The 27,366-nt window shown below is 40.9% G+C and overlaps 1 protein-coding gene across 9 annotated transcripts in view; it reads right to left on the reverse strand.

The window, feature by feature from the left end:
* Positions 1-27,366, reverse strand: part of nfyc (nuclear transcription factor Y, gamma) — a 99,352-nt gene that overhangs the window by 55,451 nt on the left and 16,535 nt on the right. For 4 of the 9 annotated variants that reach the window (XM_048558284.2, XM_059654244.1, XM_059654243.1 and 1 more), the window contains exons 3-6: positions 22,235-22,320; positions 9,562-9,692; positions 6,113-6,184; positions 3,145-3,258 (exon numbers count right to left, since the gene is read on the reverse strand). In XM_048558284.2, the coding sequence (XP_048414241.1) occupies positions 3,145-3,258; positions 6,113-6,184; positions 9,562-9,692; positions 22,235-22,292 (375 nt within the window). In that variant the 5' untranslated portion in view covers positions 22,293-22,320. The remainder of the gene's footprint in view (positions 1-3,144; positions 3,259-6,112; positions 6,185-9,561; positions 9,693-22,234; positions 22,321-27,366) is intronic. The other 5 variants (XM_048558288.2, XM_048558287.2, XM_059654240.1 and 2 more) reach the window with 2 other exon arrangements.

Genomic DNA, 27,366 nt, shown 5'->3' on the forward strand with positions numbered 1-27,366 from the left:
GTTGGGAGGAAAACATCAAACATAACTCAAACAGCTATGGTAACAAAGCAGCAACACATACAGGCAGCAGGTGTCAGAGAGATTTCTCAGCAGCAGTGCTTTATGGAGAAATGAATCGAGAGTTTGCATCTAGAACAACTCCATTTACAGAAAAGAAAATCCACTTCATTCTTATCCCAAAAACATTACTATAGACCTACTGCCTAGAATGAACTGCGTTAGCTAAACACTGAACAATCCAAATGGTGTCTGACAGATATGAGAAAGTACATAGGGACAGGTTGGTCAAAAAGGATTGGTTGTTGGGCTTGGTGCCCATTTTTTGTTCCTTAGAACTTTGGTTATAAATTTCTAAGTTGATTGGCACCCTCCTGAAGTTATATTACATTAAAACCTTTAACTGCTGAGTCAGTTAAATTCTTAGCAGTAAAATAAAGTTTAATTTTTTTTTCTATGTCTGGCTGAAGCCTAACAGGACTGTCCAAGTACTAATCTTTAACTTCAAAAAATTGGGTCTTTATTAAGTAGGAGCTTGGAGTGGCACTCACTCAGACATTTGAATCAACATAAAATCCAGTCTCTAACCAGCATACTAAGAAATCACACTAAACGCAACAGAATTTGAAGCATTTGTGGAAACCCATGACTGCATTACAGCTTATAATGAATCACTCAGTCTCAGCCACAGTGGATGTGAGCTTGTTACAACACATCTGGGCAAATGGGAAAAAAGTCCAGATACAGCAAAGCAGAACTAGCCACAGCTCTCAACCTTTCCTTTCAAGCATGACCTATGGCAAAGTGTTTGGTGGTGCTTCAGCTTTAATTAGCAAGCAACATATGCAGACCAAGCACTCCTCATGGCCAATTACACGTGCAAGGCCATCACTGAATCACCACCATTCAACAATCGATCCCATCCAATAGGATCATACACCAAAAAGCAATCAATGGAAAGTTTAAAAATTGTGCTACCTCACAAATTCATATAATTTCTATTGTATCAGACATCTAACAACTCCCCACCGCTTACAGCAGTCTGTCATTACCTCTCACATTGTTCTTCTCTTTGTGAAGAAGTGCCACTTCTTCTGAGTTTATTGCAAGGCTGCAAGCTCAAATAAAAATTAACACTGAAAATATTCAGCACAGCAAGCAACATTGTTGGAGAGAAATAAGAGCAAAGGAAGATCAGAAGGTGGACATGTTATTGGTGAGAAAAGGGTATGTCTTTACAACATTTCATCTTGCACTCATCAGGCTGGAATTGCAAGAAAATGAAATCTCAAAACCAACTAGAATTGACACTGTGCGAGAAGAGGGTGCAGACTGGTCAAGATTGGTTGAGGTGCTGCTACAAAGAATACATTCTAATCTCATGCAAGTTGTTGCTTAGTTTTAAATGAACAAGTCATCTCCGATTGGTCAGGGCACAGTCCTGGGAATGAACGTTCCAAAGCTTTCATTTAATTGCAAAAAGGCTCAATAGGTGATATTTTCTTTGTTTGCAGAAGACAGGATCCTGGACATAAATAAATGTTGCTTCTGCAAGAATGAGTATTGTTTGATTATCCTAAATTGGATGTTATTGTAACTCATAGCACAGTCCAGTTGTGGTATTATACTTAATGTTGAACACTTGCTCCAAGTTCCACATGTTAGTTGAGTACGGTCAATTCTCTGCCAATTGCAAACAGCTAAACAGACAATGCACCAGTCATTGGATCGTACAGCCTACACACCTGGCATCACACCAATCAAATTCAAATAGCACATTATTCATCCATATGATGCAGGACACCTTTTTAGCTTAACAGCAGTATTCTGTCAATACTAGTGATAACGGGAACTGCAGTTGTTACCACATAGTAGCAGAGTGAAACTATTTGGTTCATCTATTCTGAGGAAGGGTCACCAGATCTGAAATGTTAACTCTGGCTTTTCTTCACAGATGCCATCAGATCTGAACTTTTCCAGCAACTTCTGTTTTTGCTTCACTTGTTGCTGAGACACATTATCCTTCCATAGTAATCAGAAATAGGTTTGACACTTTTCACAACTGAGAGTGATGGCCTTTTGCCGACTCATTAGTCTGCATGATATACAGCAAACAATGATCTGATTGCTGGAGTTATTGTTCTACAGGACAGCTTTGATCCGCCTATTTTAGTATCAAGCTTGTGCAGCGATCCAATGGGTAATTTGTTTTTATGTACAAGGTTGCTAAAAAGGCCAGTGTTGAGGTGTGGAACTGTAGGAATCCCAACTGCAAGAATGATGAATGCCAGTGAGTGTGAGTTTGCAGTGGACTGTAGCAGTGAATGCATTAGCAGATTTCTCAAAAGCACATTGAGGAAAGGGAGCTTATTAGACTGCTCAATTTCAAAAGTTGAGTCTGAGCTCAGGATGGAGGTTACTGAGGTGTGTGAGGAAATCTGTGCATACAAGTGCAGCTTCAAATACAGCAAACATATCATCTTTGTATCTTAAATATGCAAGGACCTTGCTTTTGTGTCGTGCAGTGAAGTGATGATTGGAAGAAATTTCAGTCTGACTTCATACAGTGGGACAAATAGGTACAAAACGCCCCTTAGACAGATGTCTTAACTCAATTAGAGGAATGCATTAAATTCTCCTCAAAAGAAAATCCACACCAAACAGATCGAAGTCTGTTATTTTGACTACAGTCAACAACAATAATCACTTACACTGAGAAAACCTGAAAGCAAATTACGTGTTCAAGTTAAGCAACAGCATTGGTTTGTTATTGCTTGAATCAAATCATTAAAGCATGACTTTAAACAAATTTTAATCAAAATGTGTAAGTAATAGATGTGATAATAAATCCTTCTTTTAGGAATTCTGTCATAGCTTATTTCTGCCAGTCACACTTCTGAACTTGGGAGTATGGGACAACTGGTGTATTAGCATCCCATGTAGGTGTGTATGGAGCGTGCTGGCAAAAAATGTTTCCTTTTGCGCAAGCTGATAGACAGTCCTGCTCTGAAGGCAGAACCTGCTGACCATTCGAGGTACGGTTCCTTGCTCTGTCAGGTATTGTTAGTATTTTATTATCACATTCTAGTTTTAAATGCTCCTTTCCGTTCAAGCATATTCTTACAGAATGCCCAGTGTTCAGAGTACCTGCAGAGTCCTGCGTTTGTTATCTTCAGTGTGTATCCATGCTCGCAAGGATAACTCTGTAATGAAAATCTGAGCTGCCTTCGCAAACAGCACTGGTGCCTCTGCACTGATCATCTATAAAGATAAAAGGAGAATGCAATTATATCTTAAAGGTCTCCGCTCCTGTCATCTGCCGTTAGTGAGGATGGGCTGATCAAAGCTCTTACACTTTTGGTTTGGTTTTGGTTTTTGCTTTAAGAAATCAGATACGTCTTACCTTGGGTAGTATTTTTCAGTATAGGCTCTTTGGCCCAATATATTTGCATCGCTCATCAGCATTTGGCTTTGTATTCTTTGGCACTTCAAACAATCGCCTAACAATTATTAAAAGTTGTGTTTGTTCTTGCATCTACCAGTTTTTCAAGTAGTGGGTTCCAAATATCAATCACCCTATCAGTGAAAATGTTCTTCCTTAAATACTCTTTAAATCTCCTGTTCTTTACCTTATATCTAGGCCCTAGTTAATGGCTCCTCTACTAATGGGAAAGGTTTCTTCCCACATACCCTATCTACACCCTCCAAAATTTTGCACACATCGATCAGGTCCTCTCTCACCCTTCCCTGCCCCAAGGAAACCTACTCCAGCCTATCTAGCTCCTCTTCAAGGCCTGGTTAATCTCCTATGCACCCTCTCAAGTGAAAATATCCTTCTTTTAATGTGGTAGCTAGAACTGCACAGAGTACTCCTGTGGCCTATCTAATATTACTTACAGCTTCTTCAAAACTACCATGCTCTCATACTCAATTCCTTGGCTAACTATAGCAAGAAATTCCATAAGAGATAGTAGGAACTGCTGATGCTGGAGAATCTGAGATAACAAGGTGCAGAGCTGGATGGAACATAGCAGGAAAGCTGACGTTTCAGGTCTGGACCCTTCCAAAAATGTCAGCTTTCCTGAACCTCTGATGCAACTTGGCCTGCTGTGTTCATCCAGCTCTACACCTTGTTATCCAAGAAATCCCAGTGGCCTTCTTAGCCACCTTTCCTGTTGCCTTCAAGGATATGTGAATGTGCACATCAATATCCCTCTGATCTTCTGTACTTCCCAGGGTTCTCCCATTCATCAAGTACTCCCTTGACTTTTTAGTACTCCCACTAGACATCAAATCACACTTTTCAAGATTTAATTTAATTTGCCACTATTCAGCTCATCTGCCTAGCTTGTCTATGTTGCCCTGTGATCGAAGGTTTTCCTCCTCACTATTTACTACAACAAAAATTCCATATCATCTGTGAATTACTGATCAAAACCTCCTACATTTATATTTAAATCATTAACGTACACATCAACAGCAAGAGATCTCTCAATGAATCATGTGGTACAGCACCAGACATAGTGTCAGGGGATAGACGTGATGACTGATGGTTGTTTTTGTGCCTGGGTATCTAAGCCTAATTGCCCCGGATCCCACAAGCTCTTACCTTCTTGATCAGTCTCCCATGCTTGTTCCAAAATACAGGATATAAAATATTTGGTACATTAAGGCACTGGGGAATAGCTGACGTAAATATAACTTGGTCTGATGTTTTAAATGACAATGTGGATATCATTTTTTCTCTCCGTGACTGCCAATCTGACAAAGATTTACACAATAAGCAACTGGATAGGTTGCAGTTGGGGTCCCATGGTATTCCAGAACAACAAGGATATGCAAAGGCATCAGAAAAATGATGGAAGTACTCAACAGGTCTGGCAGCAGCTGTAGAGAATGATACAAATTTAATGCCTTAGGTTGGTGACCCTTTATAAAAGCAGCTGTTTCCATAGATGCTGCCAGACCTCAGGATTCTCAGCATCTTCTGTTTTTAATTCAGAATTCTTGCATCTAAAACATTTTTGCTCTTGTCTTATACGTTTAGCCACCTCAGATTTCTGCATCTGGCAAGTTACATTAGTTCTGCTGCTACATACAAATCAAGAATTTTTCTGTCACGATAGCTGTTTCTCCAAATTCATCTTTCAGACCCAAAGACAACAGATTCCTAGGAGCGTCAATATTTGTGGACTGTCCGCCCACACTGAAATGCTAGGAAACTGTGTTGCTGGCAAACACCACATGGCAGGAAAAAAATGGGGAGTCAGTTCAGTGCTGTAACAAAATCAAAAAGTACTCAGATTAAGAAATCAGAAATCCAAGTTTAGGGAGTCTTCATGCTTGTCAAGGTATTACTGTCTATTGTACACTCCCAGTCATATTTTAAGAGACTGGAATCTTCCAATCTTTGTTTTCCTTCCCACCAGATTTGGAACTTTTCTTTAATGTAGCTACTGCTGTTATAACAAACTTTAGTCTCAATTTTCAACTCACAAGGAGCTCTGTTAAAATAAAAACATGAAAATAAATTAGATTTGAGTTATGTAAACAGAAGGAACACTTTTATGAAGATTTAATGGAAGTAAAATCAACATTTGGCTGCTATGTGATTTTCTTAATGAATGTTTAAGCATTTGAGCTGTAAGTAGATAAATCCTAGTCTCACAATGTTTTGATTTGGTTGCTAAGCTATTAGGTTAAAAGAAAGAAAGCAGAAAAATGGAGTGAGAGAGATAAAATCTGTGGCAAAACATTTTCATTCTAAAGGGAACAGCATCACTCATCACTCTCATAAAACAGTCAGTCATTGATTTTTCCATTGCCTCATTTGGACAGAAAGGCAGCTGACCTGAACAGCTTAAAAAAGATCCCAGATTCGATCACCTGAGCTCTGGTGAAAGCACAAGTGCTACAATTATGCCATTAGCAGTATTCCTAAGCTCAAGATGGGAAGGGGGCAAGGTGGGATAGAGCGGGGGCGCTGCTGTGAGAGAGGTATATCAGGCCCTCTCCCACTCCCAATAGCTCTTGATACAAGTGGTTTTGCAAACAAGGTGCTCCTGCATAAACTTAAAACATAGCATGTAAATATAGAACAAATTTATCTCTGTACCTTTACATCTTCATCAAGCTTCATGATCTTCTTGATACGAGCTAAGGGGAGATCTTGCACCTTGAAATCATTCTGTAGAATCAGATATTAAAAGACAGCCGAAAGTTAAAACACCACAAAACCTGATGCCCTATCTATAATACATAACTCTAATACAGAAATGACTTCCACCACATTTACCCGAAGTTGAGACAGGTGTCCCAAATATTGACGATCATCAGCTACCGCCCTCTCCAAACAGATTCTCAATTGCACAATTCCCACTATATCAAGGGTACTAGCTCACTATGCTGGATATTTTCATGTTTTGGGCTGAGAACATAAAATCCTGCTGTCAGTGTGGATTAGAGAATTGGTGCAGTATTATAGAGCCATCTCACACCACCAATCACAACGACTGGAGCTGTGTTTCTCCAAAGCATCAGTGCTTCAAATATTTATTTTAAAATTACACCTCACAGCATGCAGAGATTAACTTGACATTGAAGGGAATTAACATCGCGATTTGTTGGAATTTAAAATTAAATTTGTTTAAAGTTTATCAAATAAGATAAGTCGTTCACATACGGCAAGGTACAAAAAGCAGCAAGCATCACTTAAGTATTAGGTGCCCTAAAGTGAATTGCAAAAGAGTATAGTTGAATATAGTTAAGGGTAACGCTGAAGTGTTTGTTGGTCTGTAGTCAAAATCTAGTTAGAAAATAGGACTGTAAGAACAGCAGAATAGCATGAGGACTTGGACATTATAGGTTAAAATAAGGATCAAATCTTTTGGATAGCTGTCAAAACTATCTCACTGTGGGAAATTGTGCACTCTAAACCAAAAACCATGAGGTTGAAAAAGTATCAAGGGTGATTTAATTTATTCTTATATGATGGAAATGACCAGTGAATACCTTCAATAAGAACTTGCATTTATGTTGTACCTTTACCTAGGTGCTTAACAGAAACATCAAATAAACATGGACAGTAAGCTAGTTAAAGAAATATTACAGCAGGTTTTAAGGAGCACTTTAAAAGGAAGTAAAAAGTATTGAAGTAAAGTGATTTAGGGAAGGAATTCCAAAGACTTGGAGATGTAGGCAACTGTGGAATCAAATCCCAAGTGTTAGATGAATTAAATATTAGAATGCACGAAAGATTAAATTTAAAATATAAGTATTTTGCTAAGTCATGGGGCAGAGGACATCACAGGGCTAAACAAAAGAGAGACCATGAAGGAATTTGAATACAGAATAAGCATATTAAAAAACGACAGATGCATTGCTTAACCAGAAGTCACTATATATGCTTACTGAACTATGAATCCTAATATAATATCATAGTGCAAACAGCAACGTGAATAGTAGAGATTTGGATGAGAGCCGTTTACGGAGAGTGGAAAATGGCCGACCAGCCAGGAGTGTGATGAAATCAAGTCTGGGGGAACAGTGACACGCGCGAGGCATTCAGTAGCAAAAGGAACTAAAGCAGGGCAGAATCAGGCAACTTTACAAACATGGAAATAGGCAGAATTTACTGTAGTAAATCTACCCTCAGTGTTGGCAGAGAAACAAATGAAAAATATCATTAACAGGACCCCTAATTATGAACAGCAACATTAACTTCTGATTGGAAATATTCAATGTTGCTTCAGAAATAACTGCTATATTTGACAAACTTGGCCTTTATTACTTTTTCAAGAATTTATAAAACTGGGCATGTTGCTCACATCATTTCCTGGATGTCCAAATGTTTTCTATCTGAGGTCACACAATCTGCTAAAATTAAAATTTTCTAGTGTCATTAGTGATGGCAGTGGCAAATTAACAGTGTCCCTGGGCTAGTAATCCAGAAGTTGAGGCTAATTGGTTGGGGTCACAGGCTCAAATCAACCATAGCAACTGGTGAAATTTAAATTCAATTTATAAATAACTCTCAAATTTCAAACCCAGTCCTAGTAATGGTGACCATGGAACAGTTTGATTGTTGTAAGTTCCATCCGCTCCACTATTGTCCCTTAGGGAAGGGTATGTGCCATCCTCACTTAGTTTGGTGACATCTGACTCCAGAACCACTGCAATGTGTAAGACTTTTTAGTGCCCAATGAACCATTCAGTTCTTGGCCTAATTAAGGACAGACAACAAATGCAGGCCTTGCCAGTGATACCTTCAGTTCAACAAAGAATAGTTTTTAAGAAGTGCCAGGCCTTTGCTACAGGAGCTCCCCAGGGCAAGTACTGTGAAGCAACTTGTTCAGACATGTCATGAGACATTTCTAGTGCAGGCTGGACTTGAACCAGGACTTTCTGTCCCAGTGGGACGGAACACTGTCACTGTGCCACATAGTCCAGTTCCTCAGGTTAGGGTCTGAGCTCCTTCAATGAAGAACTTACATTGGGTCAAAGGTAGAGAGTGTTTTCTGGTGATTGCAAAATGTCAATACCATTTTCAGCTCCTCAGATGCTGCAGCAGACTATGCCTGTGTGCAACTACAGCTTGACAACATTCAAGCTTGGATAAGTGACAAGTAACATTCACTGCAAACTAGTATCAGGCAATAATCATCACCTGTAAGAAAGAAAATTCTAACTACCTCCCCATGATATTCAAAAGCATTATCATTGTTGAATCCCTCTCAGTATCAATATCCTGACAATCACCATTGATCAGAAACCAAGCTGGACCAGCCACATACATACTGTGATTACAAGAGCAGATTAAAGGTTTGAAATTCTGCAGTGAATAACTCACATCCTAACTCCCTAAAGTCTGTGCACCATGAGGCAAGTCAGTAGTGTGAGTGATGGGATTATTGCCTGGATGAATGCAACTATGACAATAGTTAAGAAGCTCAATATTCAGTGGTGAGCACTTCAACCTCACAGTGCCAGGGACCTGGGTTCAATTCCACCCTCGGGGAACTGTCTGTGTGGAGTTTGCACATTCTCACCGTATCTGCATGGGTTTCCTCCAGGTGCTTTGGTTTCCTCCAGCAGTCCAAAGATGTGCAGGCTAGGTGGATTGGCTATGCTAAATTACCCTAGTCTTCAGGGATACGTAGATTAGGTGGGTCATAGGGGAATGGGTCTGGGTGGGGTGCTCTGAGGGTCAGTGTGGCCTTTTGGGCCAAAGGGCCTGTTTCTACACTGTAGAGATTTTATGACTTATGACCATCTAGTCTAAGGTATATCAAGCTGGGCCTGAGTTTTTCTTCATCCTGTATGCATAGCATACTATATGCCACCCTCAAACTACGCAACCAAGAATGATGTGCTGTGTTCACGTCCATAACCAATTGTTTACATATCCAGTACTGTTGCTCAGCAAGTAAAGATTAACTTAATGAGCTATTTAAATTTTTATTACATAGCTCATGTGCATAAAATTAGCATGAAGCATGTTTGAAAAAATATCCACACCTAGATCCACTCTGAAAGGAGTGTTAAGTAAAGTGAATGACGACATACCGGCGTCAAATTGCGTATCTCTTCCATGGCACGTGGCCAGAATGTCTGGAGCAAGTGTTGGGCTTCAGTGCTGCCACCTCCCTGAGAGGCTGTACTAAATGAACCATCTGCAGTGTTAGACATTCCTAGGCCTGCAAGAAATCAGAGGCAAAGTTACACTCAACCTACTGACTGCAAGAGATACAATGGAAATCTGATCCAATATTTAAGAAGTTATATTTTAGAAACATTTTTACAATTAATTTTTTTTTCATATGGCCAGCATTTCTTGTCCATTCCTAGATGCCATTGAGAAGGTGGTGGTGAGCTGCCTTTTTGAACTGCTGAAGTCCTCCTACAGTGGGTTGACCTACAAATCCTATGAGGGAGGAAATTCCAGGATTTGGACCTAGTGACAGTGAAGGAACAGTGATATATTTCCAAGTCAGGGTCATGAGTCACTTGGAGGTGGTAGTGTTCCCTTATGTCTGATGCCCTTCTCCTTCTAGATGGAAGTGGTTGTAGGTTTGGAAGGTGCTGTCAGAGAACCTTTGGTGAATTTCTGCAGTGCATCTTATAGATAGTACACACAACTGCTACTGAGCATCAGTGGAGGAGGGACTGGATACTTGGGATTTAGTTCTAATCAAGCAGCTGCTTTGTCCTGGATGGTGTCAAGATTCTTGAGTGTTGTTGGTGCTGCACTCATCCGGGCAAATGGGGAGTATTTCATCAAACTTATGACTTGTGCCTGGTAGACAGCAGGCAGACTTTGAGGAGTCAGGAAGCGAGTTATTCGCCACAGTATTCCTTGCTTCCTGCCTGCTCTTATAGCCAGTGTGAATGGGATGAGTCCAGTTGTGTTACTGGTCAATGGTAACCCCCAGGATGTTGATAGTGGGGACTCAGTGATGGTAACACCACTGAATATCAGGGGACGGTGGTTAAATTGTCTCTTATTGGTGATGATCACAGCCTGGCATTTGTGTGATGCAAATGTCACTTGCTACTTGTCAAACCAAGTCTGGATATTGTCCATATGCTGCAGGTGAACATGGATTGCTTCAGTATCTAAGCAGTCACAAATGTTGCTGAACATTGTACAATCAGTGAACATTTCCACTTCTGGCCTTATGATGGAGAGAAATCATTGATGAAGCAGCTGAAGATGGTTGGGCCTCAGACACTATCCTGAGGAACGCCTGCAGAGATGTCCTGGAGCTGAGATAATTGACCACCAACAACTGTGACCATCTTCCTAATTGTTAGGTATGACTCCAACCACTGGAGAATTTGCCCGTGATACCCACTGATTCCAGTTTTGCTTGGGCTCCTTGATGCCACACGGTTGAGTGCAGCTTTGATATAAAAGGGCTGTCACTCTCACCTCACCTCTGGAATTCAGCTCTTTTGTCCATGTTTGAACCAAGGCTGTAATGATATCAGGAGCCGAGTGGCCCTGGCAGGACCCAAACTGGCTATCGCCGAACAGGTGATTTATGAGCAAGTGCTGCTTGATAGCACTGTTGATGATACCTTCCATCACTTTACTGATGATCAGGAGTAGACTGATGGAGTGGCAATTGGCTGGGTTGGATTTTTGTGTACAGGGCATACTTGACAAATTTTCCACATTTTCGGGTAGATACCAGTGTTGTAATTGTACTGGAACAACTTGGCTAGGGAAGCAGCAAGTTCTGGGGCACAAATCTTCAGTGCTATTGCCAAAATGTTGTCAGGGTCCGTAGACTTCATAGTACCCAGTTTCTCCAATTGTTTCTTGATATCATACGGAGTGAATCAAGTCGAAGACTGTTGCTACCTGTAACGCTGGGGACCACTGGAGGAGGCCAAGATGGATCATCCACTCGGCACTTCTAGCAGAAGATAAAGTCAGGAGGTATGGGATACTGGGTGATTTGGCTGTCTGGATTCAGAACTGGTTGGCTGACAGGAGGCAGAGAGTGGTTGTAGATGGTAAGTATTCTGCCTGGAGGACAGTGCCGAGTGGTGTCCCGCAGGGCTCTGTTCTTGGGCCTCTGCTCTTTGTAGTTTTTATAAATGACTTGGATGAGGAGTTTGAGGGGTGGGTTAGTATGTTTGCTGATGACACAAAGGTTGGAGGTGCCGTTGATAGTATCAAGGGCTATTGCAGGCTTCAGTGAGACATTGACAGTATGCAGAGCTGGGCTGAGAAATGGCAGATGGAGTTCAACCTGGATAAATGCGAAGTGATGCTTTTTGGAAGGTCGAACTTAAATGCTGAATATAGGATTAAAGGCAGGATTCTCAGCAGTGTGGAGGAACAATGGGATCTTATGTGTTCAAGTGCATAGCTCCCTCAAAGTTGCCACCCAAGTGGATAAGGTTGTTAAGAAAGCATATGGTGTTTTGGCTTTCATTAACAGGGGGATCAAGTTTAAGAGCCGCGAGGTTATGCTGCAGCTCTACAAAACCCTGGTGAGGCCACACTTGGAATATTGTGCCCAGTTCTGGTCGCCCTATTTTAGGAAAGATGTGGAGGCTTTGGAGAGGGTGCAAAGGAGGTTTACCAGGATGCTGCCTGGACTGGAGGGCTTGTCTTACGAGGAGAGGTTGACTGAGCTCAGACTTTTCTCTCTGAAGAGAAGAAGGAAGAGAGGTGACCTGATCGAGGTGTACAAGGTAATGAGAGGCATTGATAGAGTCGATAGCCAGAGACTTTTCCCCAGGGCAGGATTTACTGCCATGAGGGGTTTTAAGGTGTTAGGAGGAAGGTATAGAGGAGACGTCAGAGGGACGTTCTTCACCCAGAGAGTTGTGAGCGCATGGAATACTTTGCCAGTGGTAGTCGTGGAACAGAGTCATTAGTGACATTTAAGAGACTGCTGGACATGCACATGGACAGCAGTGAATTGAGGGGAATGTAGGTTAGGTTATTTTATTTTTGGATTAGGATCATTCCACGGCACAACATCCTGGGCCGAAGGGCCTGTCCTGTGCTGTACTTTTCTATGTTCTATGTTCTATAAGATTGCTGCGAATGCTCCAGACTTATCTTCGCACTGATGTGCTGGGCTCTTCCATCATTCAGGATGGAGATATTTGTGGAGACTCCTCCTCCAGTGAGTTGTTTAATTGTCCATTCATGACTGGATATGGCAGGACTGCAGAGCTTAGAACTGATCCATGGGTTATGGGATTGCTTAGCTCTGTATATCACTTGCTGCTTCCCAGGTCTAATCCCCTGGCTTGATGATAATGGTTGAGTGGGGAATATGCCAGGCCATGAGGTTACAGATTGTGCCGGAGTGCGATTCTGTTGCTGTTGATGGTCCACAGCGCCATCATTGCACTAGATAAACACATCTAGGCAGTGTGGTAGAGGTTTCAGTGTAGGAAATGTCATAGATTATGAACTTGCTTGAAACAATGTCTAAGAGCATTAATCATTAACTAGAGTATATATAAAGTCAAACAATAGCCAGGCAACACTACTGTCAAATGATAGACATTGCACCAAACATCCATTCATACACTCAAACACCAATGATTCATTCAGCCCTTTTTGAAAAAAATTCTTACAATTTCCTCTTTATGAAAGGGTTGATTCTTATTTGGATACAGTTCTAAAAAATGTCAGCAAGCCTCCCAAATTTCATTCAAGGGACCAAGTTTCACGTAAATGTTTGTAGAGCTAAATCCAGGTATCGGCAGAATCGTGAGGCAGGATCTGAGCTCAGCATGGAGCTGCGCACATCAGATATTCACTTTCCTGCTGATACCTGGCTATCTGCCTTTCACACTTGGTACAGCTACATGCATAGAAACAGAGACAGAGATCACAATGTCTTATCCAAGCATTTTTCTCTCTGCTCCAATATGCAATTGAGAGCCAGTAGGCTTCTCCAAAGCCATGTTAATGTCAATGCCAAGCACAAGACACAGCCGCTACTTGTGAAACACAATCTCTACAACACTTTCACAGTATTACAGAATGACTGCTTCTCCACTAACTATTCAGCCAGGTGTATTCACATTTGCTTTTGCAAGAGCCACTCTCCTGCCCAAGCCACTCCCACACCCTTTATGCATTGTGCAGCACTTTTTCTTCCCCACTCCAAGCGTTTCATCAAATTCCCTCCTTGAAGCCTCAAATTGAAGCTGCCTCTACTAAACCCTCAATCAAATGCAGACTACAACCACATGCTGTATTAAGAGATCTTTTCCTCATGCCACCACTGCATCAATAACACCAAAAAAAAGGATCATCTATGTCTCAACCCTTTCACCAATGCTAATAGTTTTTCCCCTTTGCATTTTGTTTATACTCAAGATACCTAACAAATCTCATTGTAATTGGTTCCCCAATCCATCCTCAATTAAAATCTCATTCTTGGAGCTATTACAAGTATTTTATGCACTGTCTCCAACTCCTTTGCAATATTCTGGAAGTGTGCCAACTGAGGTTGAATCAGTGTTTTGTAAAGGTTTGGCAAACTATTCCTATGCTATTTAAGATATTTTCTACTCAACCCATTCAGAGATGTAATGACATACCCTCTGGAGCAAGGTGGAACTTGAACTGGCGCTCCTGGCTCAGAGATAGGGACATTACCACTATGCCACTAGAGACTCTCGTATGCTTTTTAACTACTTTCTCAACCAGCCTTGTCACCTATAACAATTTGTGCAAAACTATTTCCAGTCTCCCTGAACCTGTGCCACCAGTAGAATTATGCAACAAATTATGTTGCGTTATCTTGATTTGCCAAAATTAACTCTCACTTCTTCTGCATTAAATTAAATCTTTTATCACCTGTCCATCCATTTCACCAGACTGTGTCCTCATCACTATCCTCCTCATAGTTCATAATATTTCAAGGTTTTGTATTGACTGCAAATTTGCAATTGTGCCTTATACACCCAAGTCTAAGTCGAAAATACATAAAAGGAAAATGAGCAATAACTCTAGTTCCAAACATTTGTCTCAAGTCTGAAGAGTGAAAATTCCCCAATCTGGTTTCTTATGACAGCCAATTTCTTATCCATGCAGCTACTGTTCCTTTCATTCCACAACATTAATGCTGCTGAAAAGCTTATTATATAGTACTTTATCTAATTCCTTTTGGAAGTCCACGTATACCACGTCAACCATTAAACCTTCAAAAACCCTGTTACTTCATCAAAACCATATTAGTTGAATGTGACTTGCCATTAATAAATCTAAGACTGCTTTTCTGAATGAATCTACAAATGTCCAAACGACCACTAATTTACTCCTAAATTATTGTTTCTACAAGCTTACCAACCACAAAGATTAAACATACTTTCCTGTAGTCGCTGGGTTTATCCTTTCCACTATTCTCTGAACAAAAATGCAAGCATTGCAATTCAAACATTTCCTGGCATCAGCCTATGAAGGGTAGGAAAATTATGGCCAGAGCCAATTTCCTCTCTTACTTCCATCTGCATTCTTGGAGAGTAAGCCTCAATTATTGGTTTGAGGGAGATTTCTCTGGAGGGAGACCGAGAATAAGTGAGTAACTGGAAACTCTGGTCAAAGTGGGAATTCATGGCAGAGTTAAGACTTACTGAAAGAAGCGTAGTCTCTAGACTGAGCGGGAAGTGGGAGAGGATCCAAGGCTTACCTGCATGAGACCAATCACAATGCTTGGGAAGCAGATTAGTGAATAAGTTTTGTCAGTATTTGCAATTTTTTTTTAAGTGAAAAGCTTATTATATAGTACTTTATCTAATTCCTTTTGGAAGTCCATGTATACCACGTCAACCATTAAACCTTCAAAAACCCTGTTACTTCATCAAAACCATATTAGTTGAATGTGACTTGCCATTAATAAATCTAAGACTGCTTTTCTGAATGAATCTACAAATGTCCACTTTGTGTTTAAGTTTCTAGACTTCTGTCTCTTTTCTGAGAACCAGTTGGTTAACTTTTCATAGTGACTCAGTACTTATTCTAAAGGGTAACAAATAGATTTTAGTTAAAAGATGGCCAATTAGAAAGGCCAAGTGCAGTCATGGACATAGCCTGCGTCCCAAACCAACACATTGGCAGGAACTGAACTTGGATGCACAAGCTTGCCAAGGAGCTGGAGTTACTGCAAGGCTGAGGACTATGTGGATAGTACATATAGGGAGATGATCAAACCCCAGATTAGAAGCATACAGGCAGCAAGGGAATGGATGACTATAAGGTGGTCTACAAGAAAAGTAGGCAGGGAGCATAGCTGTCCCTCAAGTTCAAGTTTACCATGCTTACTAATTGCTACTGTATTTTGAAAATTTGGTGAGGGCAACAGGGAAGGTAGAGGCAGGTCCATGGCATCACAACTGACTCAGCTTTACAGGGTAGGAGGAAGAACAGAAAAGCAATAGAGATTTCTTTGTCAGATGTTCAGACAGGTTTTGCTTTGGCAGTGAACTTGACTCCAGGATAAAGTGTTGCCTCCTTGGTGCTAAGGTCAAAGATGTCACAGAGTGGTTACAGAAAATCTCTCAGGAAGAAAATCAGTCAGAAGTCATGGCCCACACTGGTACCTGACATAAGTAGGAAGAGAAGTCAGATTTCATGGAGACAGAAAGGAAGTTAGAAAGTAGGATCTCAAGAGCAGTAATCTCAGGATTATTCTCAATGCCACATATTAGTGAGTATAAGAACAGGAGGATTGATCAATTAAAAATGTGGCTAGAGAACTGGTGCAGGAGGGAGGACAAAAGGGAGAATTGGTACTGGTTCTGGGCCAGAAGGGACATAGTACAGGCCCTCCGGCCCTCCATGTTGTGCCGACCTGTCATACTGATCTGAAGTCCATTTAACCTACACTATTCCATGTACGTCCATATGCTTGTCCAATGATGACTTAAATGTACTTAAAGTTGGAGAATCTACTACCGTTGCAGGCAAAGCGTTCCATTCCCTTACTACTCTCTGGGTAAAGAAACTACTTCTGATATCTGTCCTATATCTTTCACCCTTCAATTTAAAGCTATGCCCCCTCGTGCTCGCCATCACCATCCTAGGAAAAAGGCTCTCCCTATCCCCCTATCTAACCTTCTGACCTGTACAAGCTGAGCGGATTACACCTTAATAGGACCGGGACCAACATCCTTGCACTGGAGAGTTGCTTGTACTGAAAGGTTAATAGAATAAAACAAAGAAGGACCAAGAAAATGATAAGGAAGGGGAGAACTAAATATGAATGCAATCTAGCAATTAAAAAACTGATTATAAAAGCTTTTATGGGCGTATAAAAAGAAAGCAAATAAGGACTGTGTCAGGAGCATTCGTAATCAGGAAGAGATAAATTGGAGAGAAGCTAAACAATTATTGTGCGTCTGTTTTCACTAAGGAAGACACCAGAAATCTCCCAGGGCTACAGGGCCGAATGGCAAGGGAGAATGAGGAATTGACGTAATTAATATTAATGAGAAGATCGTACTGAAGACATTAGAGATGGCAGAACTTGATAAATCCCCATGATCTGAACTCCAGAGTGTTGAAGGTGATAGAGATAAGCGATTTTGATTTTCGAATTATTCCTGCGGACAGGAAAGTAACAAACATCATCCTATTTCTAAGAAAAGAGCGATAAAACAAAGGCACTACAGGTCTGTTAGTCTTATATCAGTTGGAGGTAGAATGCTTGAATTTATGATAAAGGATGGGACAAATAAGCTGGTTGATAATGATCTGATTAGTCATAATGAACATGGATTTGTGAATAGAAAAGAGTGTTTGACAAACTTGTTATAGTTTTCTGAACATGTTACTAATACAATCGATCAAGGAGAACCAATGGATGTAATACACCTAGATTTTTGAATTTTTTTTTTTAAAAAGAGTTTCCCACAGGAGGCTTATTAGAAAGATTAAAACACATTGGATAGGAGGTAATGTATTAGTATTAACAATTGGCTAATAAATAGATATCAGTAGGAACAAACAGGCCATTGTTGCTTTGGCAGGCTGTAACTCGTGGTTAACACAAGGATTAGTACTTGAACGCCAGCTGTTCACCAAATGAAGATGTAAAGCTGCTTTACGAGGTTTTAGGCAGAGTATATCATCAACAATATGACAGGTAGAATATAGTGTGGAAAAATGTAAGGTTATCCACTTTGGCAAGAGCTTACTCCTCATTGCAGTATATTATTCTCATAGCTGGAGTGTAATAACAAAGGTTCATCTAATTGGTTCCTGCAGTGGCAGACTGTCCTGTGAAGACAGAGAAAACTAAACCTGTACTCATTCAAGTTTTGAAGAGTGAGGGGTGATCTCACTGAAATCGACAAAATACTTAAAAGGGATAAAACAGGGTAGAAAACATAGAACAGAGAACAATACAGTGCAGAACAGGCCCTTCAGCCCTCGAAGTTGCGCCGACCTGTGAACTAATCTAAGCCCCTCCCCTTACACTATCCCATCATTATCCATATGCTTATCCAAGGACTGTTTAAATGCCCCTAATGTGGCTGAGTTAACAACATTGGCAGGCCGGGCGTTCCACCCCCTTACCACTCTGAGTAAAGAACAGATATAGGTAAAATGTTACCTTTGATTCGGGGTCTAAAATTGGGGGAACAATTTAAAAACAAAAAGGGGGATTCACAGGTCTCAGACAAGGAGAAATTATTTCACTCAGAGGGTTGTTAAACGTTTGAATCCTCGACCACGCAAGGTTGCACAGATTTGGTCTTTGAATGTGTTTTAAATTTGAGATTAATAGATTTCTTCCTACCAACAGCATTCATGGTTATGGGAATGTGGACAAGTAAAAGCACTGAAGTGTTTGATCAGTCATGATTGTATGAATGGCAGGGAGGCTTGACGGGCTAACAAAGAACTAAGAAAATTACAACACAGGAACAGGCCCTTCGGCCCTCCAAGCCTGCGCCAATCGAGATCCTCTGTCTAACCCGTCATTTATTTTCTAAGGGTCTGTGTCCATTTGCTCCCCACCCATCCATCTACCTGTCCAAATATATCTTAAAAGACGCTAACATGTCTGCGTCTACCACCTCCGCTGGCAACGTGTTCCAGGCACCCACCAGCCTCTGTGTAAAGAACTTTCCACGCATATCTCCCTTAAACTTTGAACTCATGACCCCTAGTAATTGAGTCCCCCACTCTGGGAAAAAGCATCTTGCTATCCACCCTGCCTATACCCCTCATGATTTTGTAGACCTCAATCAGGTCCCCCCCTCAATCTCCGTCTTTCTAATGAAAATAATCCTAATCTACTCAATCTCTCTTCATAGCTGACTGGCCTACTGCTCTTTTTATGTTCCTACATGCCAATTAATCTGAGGGATTCATCTTTTAAGTAGAAGCAGCCTAACACCTCAATCACTTGTTGAGTAAACAAATTAGCACCTCATCATATTCTTTGCATCGTATTTTGGTCCCATGCCTCCATTTACTCCTTTTTACCGTTAATACGTCAATTGAAGATTTTTCATTCCCATTTATATTTGCTGCAAACCTTTTGCACATTCTCAATCTGGCAGGTATGATCTCAGATTTATTCAGCTAAAGATCCCTCCTTCAAATGCAAACAAAACTTCAGTTCAAGGAGATATGTTTCTGCATTTTTCACAGTTCAATTGCACTTCACTAAAATCCAAGAGATAACAGTGGAATATCAGCAAACAGAAATTAGAATTAGCTCCAACTTTTAACAACATGAGAGAGAATCACCATATGCAAAGGCAACATCATCAAATTTCAGAGATGAAAGGCCTGTCTTATGAGGAGAGATTAAACAGTTTCGACCTATGTTTGCTAGAGTTTAGATGGATGAGATCTAATTGCAGGAAAGAAGATGCCAAATAAGTTGATAAGGTGGATGCAAAGTGAATGTTTCCCCTTGCGGAGAAAATCCAGAATGAGAGATCATAGTTTTAGACTAAGGGGTGACAGATTTCAACTTGAAGAGGAAGAGAAATTACTCCTCTCGAAGGATTGCGACTCTATGGAATTCACTACAGCAGAGTGCAGTAGAGGCCAGAATAAATTTAGACAGTGTTTGCTGATACGCATTAAGTAGAACTTACGTGGAATGTCATGCACAAATTAAGAAGTGCTCTGGGAAGTGAGCATGACTTTGAAATGAAGTTCAGCAGTGGCATACCAGATGCAGAATGGGGCATGGGGAAGGATCCCTTAGAGTGAGGAGGGAAGGTGGCCCAGAAGTAGTCACCCCTTCACCTGGCTTTCTAGCCCCCGACAACTCAACTTCTGGTTCTCAACTGGATCCTGAAACCCCCATCCTCCTGATCTCTCCCTCTCCTGGACTGTGTCCCCTGGAACTATCTGCATGTGCAAGATCATCTTGAAGATGCTCAAACAGCACATGTGCTGGTGTCAGCGACTGCAGCTATAAATTTGAGGAGATAGGCATTTTTTAATTAGTAATGGGTTGAAAGGTTACGGGGAGCAGACAGGCAAGTGGAGTTGAGGCCAAGATGAGATCAACCAGGATCATTTTAAGTGGCGGAGCAGGCTTGAGAAACTCAACTGACTACTCTTTATGTAAATGTGGTACAGGTTATTCAATAAGATAAATCTGGGCTGACACGCCAAGTTGGAGAATGTGCAAGAGTGGATAGGTTCCATCGGTCCTCTGGGTAATTAGGGGTACAAAAAACACAAATGCTTTGATTTTGGTGACTTTAAATAGAAATTCATTGCATTTTATAACCCGGAACTTCCCCAGTTATTCATTTATTGACACTTTATACTCAAAACTATCACATGATGAACTGAGCTTACCCAACTGAATGCAGGATAATTAAATACTTTCAAGAGTAATAACTTTGTAGAAACAAGCATTTATTTTTCCCCAAAACTATTTACATTAAACCAAATGCAAATATATCTAAGAAAACACCACAGAACTTCAGAATAACTGAACTTGACTTGGAAAAACACACAACTTTCGGTCTGGACTAGTGAACAGAATGCAGAAAGTGGTGAAGTACAAAGATTAGTTGATATTTTCCAGATGGACAGCTGTGTTTTGGTACCTTCTGCAAGTAAAATTTATTCAGGCTCATCCCTAATTGCCCTGGAGATGACTGCACTTCTAACGACCACCCAAGAATCTTTACAGCACCCAGGAAGTTTCCAACTTGAATGACTGTAGTCCCATGGTTAAGCGACAATACTATAGGCAGAGGAGATCCAGAATTTGTCCCAGCAAGATGAAAGAACACTACGATTAGGGTATGAATGGTGAGAAGCTGGCAGGAAACTTGCAGGTGGCAGTGTTTCCAGGCACCCTTGTCCTTCTAGATGGTAATGGTAGTGAGTTTGGAAGGTGCTCTTTAAGGAGTCTTGGTAAGATGCTGCAATCCATCTTGAGGATACACACTACTGACACAATGTGTTGGTGGTTAATGTGGCAAAATTCAGCAAGTTGCTTTGTCCTGAGTACTGTGAAGATTCTTTAGTGTTGTTGGAACTGCAATCTTCCATTACGTTACTGACATGTGTTTTATAGGCCATGGGCAGGGGGAGTCAAGAGGCAATTTACTCACTGCATTATTCCTAGTTTCTGACGTGCTGTTGTAGCCACAATCATAACTAGTTCAGTTTCTGGAAGTTTCTAAAGTCGTCAGAAGGCAATTGAGAAGTCACAACATTAGATAAATGACAACCGTTAACAGGAGAAAAATTGTGTTTAAGAAGAAATATACTGGAGTTTGCTGACGGTGCATTGAGACAGGCCCCTTAACTAAAATCAAATGTGGCATCATCACTCACTCCTGAAAGAAACTAACTGCTGACCCTCTTCAGCCTTGTTAAGTCTTGTCCATTCTCCAAAACCTCCCACTCCAAAGCTCCTTGGATCATTCTGTCACTTTGCAAATTTGTGCCCATCTTTCTTGGAACTCTACGTTTAACACATTCTGCTCAGGTTTTTAAACTCTGCTACATTACTAAAATAATTTTTATCAAAGTCACAAATGACATCTAATGAAATTGTGACAGAAGTTCAACATAGATCTATAGCTTCCAACACAGCTGTTCACATCACCCTTCTGTAATACTGCTCTATTCCAGCTGGGTGGGAGTGCACTCGTCTGGTTCCACTTTTACTACCTAATCGTACCCAAGAAAACACCATCATTAGCTTATCTTCATATTTCTACAGTCATTTCTATTGTCCACCAAATAAGAGCACCCCTTATATTTCTAATCTACACGTTGTCCCAGGGCAACTGTAATGGTATCAGTGCCAGCTGGCTAAGATAAATTGGGGAACATTACTTAAAAAGGATCTCAGTGGATGGGCAATGATAAATGTTTAAAAAGTGCATGAATGAACTGCAACAAGTGTTCATTCCCATCTGGCACAAAAAACACAAAAGGTGACCCGCCCAAGATTAGCAAAGGAATTCAGGGATAGCATTAGATCCAAGGAAGGGACCTAAAAATTGGCCAACAAAGCAGTAGACCTAAGAATTGGAAACGGCTTACATTTCAGCAAGGGAGGAAAAAAGGATTGACTTGGGGGGGGGGGAGAAAGAAGGTTTGAGAATAAGTTTGCAGAGAACATACAGACTGCTTGTTAAAGCTTTTGTAGATATGTAAAAAGAATAAGTGTAGTGAAGACAAATGTAGGTCCTTTAACAGTCAGAAACAGAAAAGTTGAGGAACAAATACATGACAGGCCAATTAAATACATACTTGAGTCTGTCGCCACAAAGGAGGACACAAAGAACATCCCAAAAACGTTGGGGAACATAGTGTCGAGACAGGGGCGAGCACAGGGTCTAGAGAGAGAGAGAACAACTGAACAAATTAGAATTAATAGGGAAATAGTCTTGGGAAATTTCTGTGAGTAACGCGAATAAATCCCTAGGGCTTGATGATCTACATCCAAGAGTAGTTAACGAGGTGGCTCTTAGAAATATTGGGTGCGTGGAAGTTATCTTCCACAATACTAGAGAATCTAGAATGATCCTTATGGATTGGAAGGTAGTCAATGTAACCCCACTATTCGAAAATGTAGAGAGAAAACAGATAATTATAGACTGGTTAGCCTGACATCGGTGGTGAGAAAAATGCTAGAATCCATTGTAATATATTGAACAGAAGAGCACTTGGAAAACAGTGGCAGGATCAGATAGAGTCAGCATGGATTTACAAAGGGGAAATCATGCTTAAAGGTGTACTGAAAAATTGAAGATGTAACTAAGGGGGATAAGGGGAAAACCAGTGCATGTGGTTTACTTGGACTTTCAGAAAGCTTTCAATAAAGCTCCACATTAAAGATGAGCATATCAAATTAAAGCGTACTGAGTGGAGATGGTACCACTAAGATCTGTACTTGTACCTTCATTATTCACAATATATGATTGAGATGACCGAACGTTGTTTTCAAAAACAAGGCGGCAGATTATCTGAATGGTGATACATTGGGAAAGGTGCAACAAGACCTGGGTGCCCATCTACACTAGTCACTGAAAGTAATCAAGCAGTTGCAACAAATGGTATTTTGGCCTTCGCAGAGAGAAAGGATTCAAGTTCTGGAGCAGGGATGTTTTGTAATTGTATCCGGCTTTGGTGAGACCACACCTGGATTATTATGTGCAGTTTTGTTCTACTTATCCAAGGAAAGAGGTTCTTGCTGCGGAGGGAATGCAACAAAGGTTTATCAAACTAATTCCTAGGAAGCCAGGGCCAACATATGAAGACGGGGTACATTAAGACTATATTAACTGGTGTTTAGAAGAATATAAAGAGATCCCAAGGAAACCCATAAAATTCTAAAGGAGGTAGATGGGGTAAACACAGGAAGGATGTTTCCAGCAACAGAGGGGGTCACAGTTTAAGGATGCTGGTTAGGACAGAGATGAGGAGTAATTCTTCACCCAGAGAATAGCGAGTTCCTGTTTTGCAGTCCTGTCCATGCTCAAGAAGGAGCACACTGTGTTCACTGGCATGATACGGACCTTTAGAAACTGGTGGGCACCACATCAGAGATAATAGGAACTGCAGATGCTGATGAATCCGAGAAAACAAGGTGTGGAGCTGGATGAACACAGCAAGCCAAGCAGCATCTTAGGAGCAGGAAAGCTGATGTATCGGGCCTCTAGGCTCCTAAGATGCTGCTTGGCCTGCTGTGTTCATCCAGCTCCACACCTTGTTATCTCGGCACCACATCATCACCCTGGCCATTATTTTGACTTACTAAGTTTCCATTCACCCCAAGTAAGTTTCTGTTGACCATTAATCATTATTTTGTTATGGCCACACATTGTGGGCTAAATCCTTTTCATTTATTAACAATTTAAAACATGGAAATCTCTGCCACAACAAGAAAAGTTGAAGTCAATGCATTGAATGTTTTCAAAGGATTAGATACAGTTTTTAGGACTAAAGGAATCAAAACACATGGGAGGTAGAGGGAACAGGGCTGAGATGGATGATCAATCATGACAAAGTTGAATGATGGATCAGAATAGAACTGTCAAATGCTGCTATTTTCTGTGTTCCTCTGTACTATTTCCTGACTGGTTTCTAAACACAGGTTGATAACACCCAGCCAGCTCTAACTCACCACCTTTCAATGTTTGTGCTGTCCCTATATTGCAAACTACTTAACTGACATTGAGGGCAGTTTTTGCATACATTTCCTCAGATTAAATACAGCAAAAACTGAAGATACTGCCTTTGACTCTTGGCTCAAAACCAGTTTTCTGAAGAAGGGTACTGACCCAAAACTTCAGCTTTCCTGCCCCTCTGATGCTGCCTGGCCTGCCGTGTTCCTCCAGCTTCACTGTGTTATCTCTGACTCCAGCATCTGCAGTTCATACCATCTCTGTTTCCATCTCTTCCTGTTACCATACTGTTCACAAATTCAAGGTTTGACCAAAATGAATTTTAAAACATATGTCTGGCTGTCTCCAAGACTCATATAAAAGCACAGACGCTCAAAATCTGAAACAAACAGAACACTGCAGAAACTCAGCATGTCTGGCAGTATCTTTGGGAAGAGGAACATAGTTAACATTGAGTATAGTATGACTCATCTTCAGAATACTGTGCGTTTGTTCTAAGATTGCCTATTTTGATCTCTAACATTACCTGTTTCAATTCCTTGCCTAAATTTCTTCATCTTTCTAATTCAGTCCTAAGACAGTCCTTTAAATCTATCTCTTCGACAAAGCTATTAGTCATCTGATCTATTATCTCCTTAACTGTAGACAGAAAATTCTGAAAAGATTCAGGTCAGGCACCATCTGTGGAGACAGAATTAGAATCAATGCTTCAGATCAATCACCTTTCATGAGAACAAAAGGTCATTTACTTGAAATGTTCACTTTGACCTCTCCGCAGAAGCCGAATGACCTGCCCAGTATTCCTGACACCCATCTTGTTTTTATTTCAGATTTCTAGAATCTGCATATTGTGCTTTTGTCAAAAACAGCTTTTAAGGCTTGGTATCATATTTTGTTTGAAAATGCCTTTTAATCTACTGGGATGTTTTATTATATTGAAGGTGCTATTTCAATACAAGTAATTAACATGCAGATACGATAAGCAATTATGAAGGCAAATTGGATGTTATCATACACTGTTTCCCTCTTCGCAGTGTAAGAGTAAGGAAGTCTGGGTGCAACTGTTTCCAGCTTTGATTAAACAGTACAGATTTGATTTTTGCCCATGTAAAAATACAGTTGTCTTACAGAAAATGTAAAGAAGATTCACAAGATTGATTTCTGGAACAAAGATGTTGTCCAATGAGGAGAGATCAAGTACATTATTCATTAGTTTTAGAAAAATTAGACATAAAATTCTAATTAAGCAAATTCTTAGAGAGATTGACGTGACAGGTAAATACAGCACATTTTCCTATCTGGAGAATTGAAAATTAAAAGGTCATAGTTTCAGGATAAGTGTGTGTCGGTTTAAAATTTAGTTGAGGAGAAATGCCTTCATTCAGTATTGTGCAACTTTAGCCTTCTCCACTCTAAAAGGTCTCTGGTGATACATACAAGACAGAAATTGACTAATTCTTGGACACTAAGGGAATGAAGACATTATGAGAAAGTAGAGTTGATGATGTAAAAGGTCAGCCACACTCTTACTAAATGACACAGCAGGCACTAGTGGCTGAATAGCCAGCTCTTGTTCTCATATCCAGTCAGTGCAAGACTTAGTAAGCATTACCAAAGTTCTTCAGGAATATGACAGCGTTGTGCTACAGGAAGATGCCTGGAGCCCAACAGGATTGTGTATAACTCAGTATTTTAAAAAGTGCAAACTATATCTTGTTAGGAGAAATTCTAATTTTAGGTTATGCAAAATACAATTGTTTGAAGTGAGAAGGTGTAATTATATTCTGGTAGCATTATATCACACTAGGACATTTAAAACAACAGTTCCTTATGACAGAGATAACAAGGTGTGGAACTGGATGAACACAGCAGGCCAAGCAGCATCTCAGGAGCACAAAAGCTGACTTTTCAGGCCTAGACCCTTCAGAAAGGGGGATGGGGAGAGGGCTCTGAAATAAATAGGGAGAGAGGGGGAGGCAGACCAAAGATGGATAGAGGAGAAAATAGGTGGAGAGGAGAGTATAGGGGGGAGGTGATAGGTCAGTCCGGGGAGGACGGACAGGTCAAGGAGGCGGGATGAGGTCAGTAGGTGGGAAATGGAGGTGCTGCTTGAGGTGGGAGGAGGGGATAGGTGAGAGGAAGAACAGGTTAGGGAGGAGAGGGGGATGGGGAGTGGGTTCTGAAATAAGTAGGGAGAGAGGGGGAGACTGACCGAAGATGGATAGAGGAGAAGATGTGGAGAGGAGACAGACAAGTTAAAGAGGCGGGGATGGAGCCAGTTAAGGTGAGTATAGGTGGGGAGGTAGGGAGGAGATAGGTCAGTCCAGGGAGGATGGACAGGTCAAGGGGGTGGGATGAGGTTAGTAGGAAGGAAATGGGGGTGCGGCTTGAAGTGGAATAAGGGGATAGGCAAAAGGAAGAACAGGTTAGGGTTGCGGGGACGAGTTTGGCTGGTTTTGGGAATGCGGTGGGGAGAAGGGGAGATTTTGAAGCTTGTGAAATCCACATTGATACCATTGGGCTGCAGGGTTCCCAAGCAGGATGTGAGTTGCTGCTCCTGCAACCTTTGGCTGCAGGAGGCTTAGGATGGACATGTCGTCTGAGGAATGGGAGGGGGAGTTGAAATGACTGATACTTAATTCCAAGAACTGCTGCCACTCTGTATACGTTTAATACACTATGGGTTTCAGCAGATTTCTTTTACCTTCATCAAGATTTGCATGCTGACTGTCAGAGGTTGTTTTAAAATGCAAAGTTTGTTTTTGTTGCGAATAATAGAACATAGAACATTACAGCACAGTACAGGCCCTTCGGCCCTCGATGTTGTGCCAACCTGTCGTACCGATCTCAAGCCCATCTAACCTACACTATTCCACGTACGTCCATATGCTTGTCCAATGACAACTTAAATGTACTTAAAGTTGGCGAATCTACTACCGTTGCAGGCAAAGCGTTGCATTCCCTTACTACTCTGTTGTCATGTTTACCTAGTCTGACACTGGATTGCGTTTTTCAGTTGAAACAGATGAAAACATGTACACAATACACATATTTGAGTAAAATAAGATAATGCTGGAGATTGGAGACAAAAATAAAACACAAATTGCTGCGAAATTTAAAAGTTCTGGCAGCATCTGAGGGGAAAAGCAGAATTAACGTGGCAGCTCAGAAAAAGTGACATAAAACCTCACATTTACGTGACCTGTATGAGGGAACCAAATGCAACAGTTTTCTGGGATATATAGAGGCTTTAAG

This window comes from Stegostoma tigrinum, chromosome 24 (assembly GCF_030684315.1).
Source record: "Stegostoma tigrinum isolate sSteTig4 chromosome 24, sSteTig4.hap1, whole genome shotgun sequence".
NCBI classification, from domain to species: domain Eukaryota; kingdom Metazoa; phylum Chordata; class Chondrichthyes; order Orectolobiformes; family Stegostomatidae; genus Stegostoma; species Stegostoma tigrinum.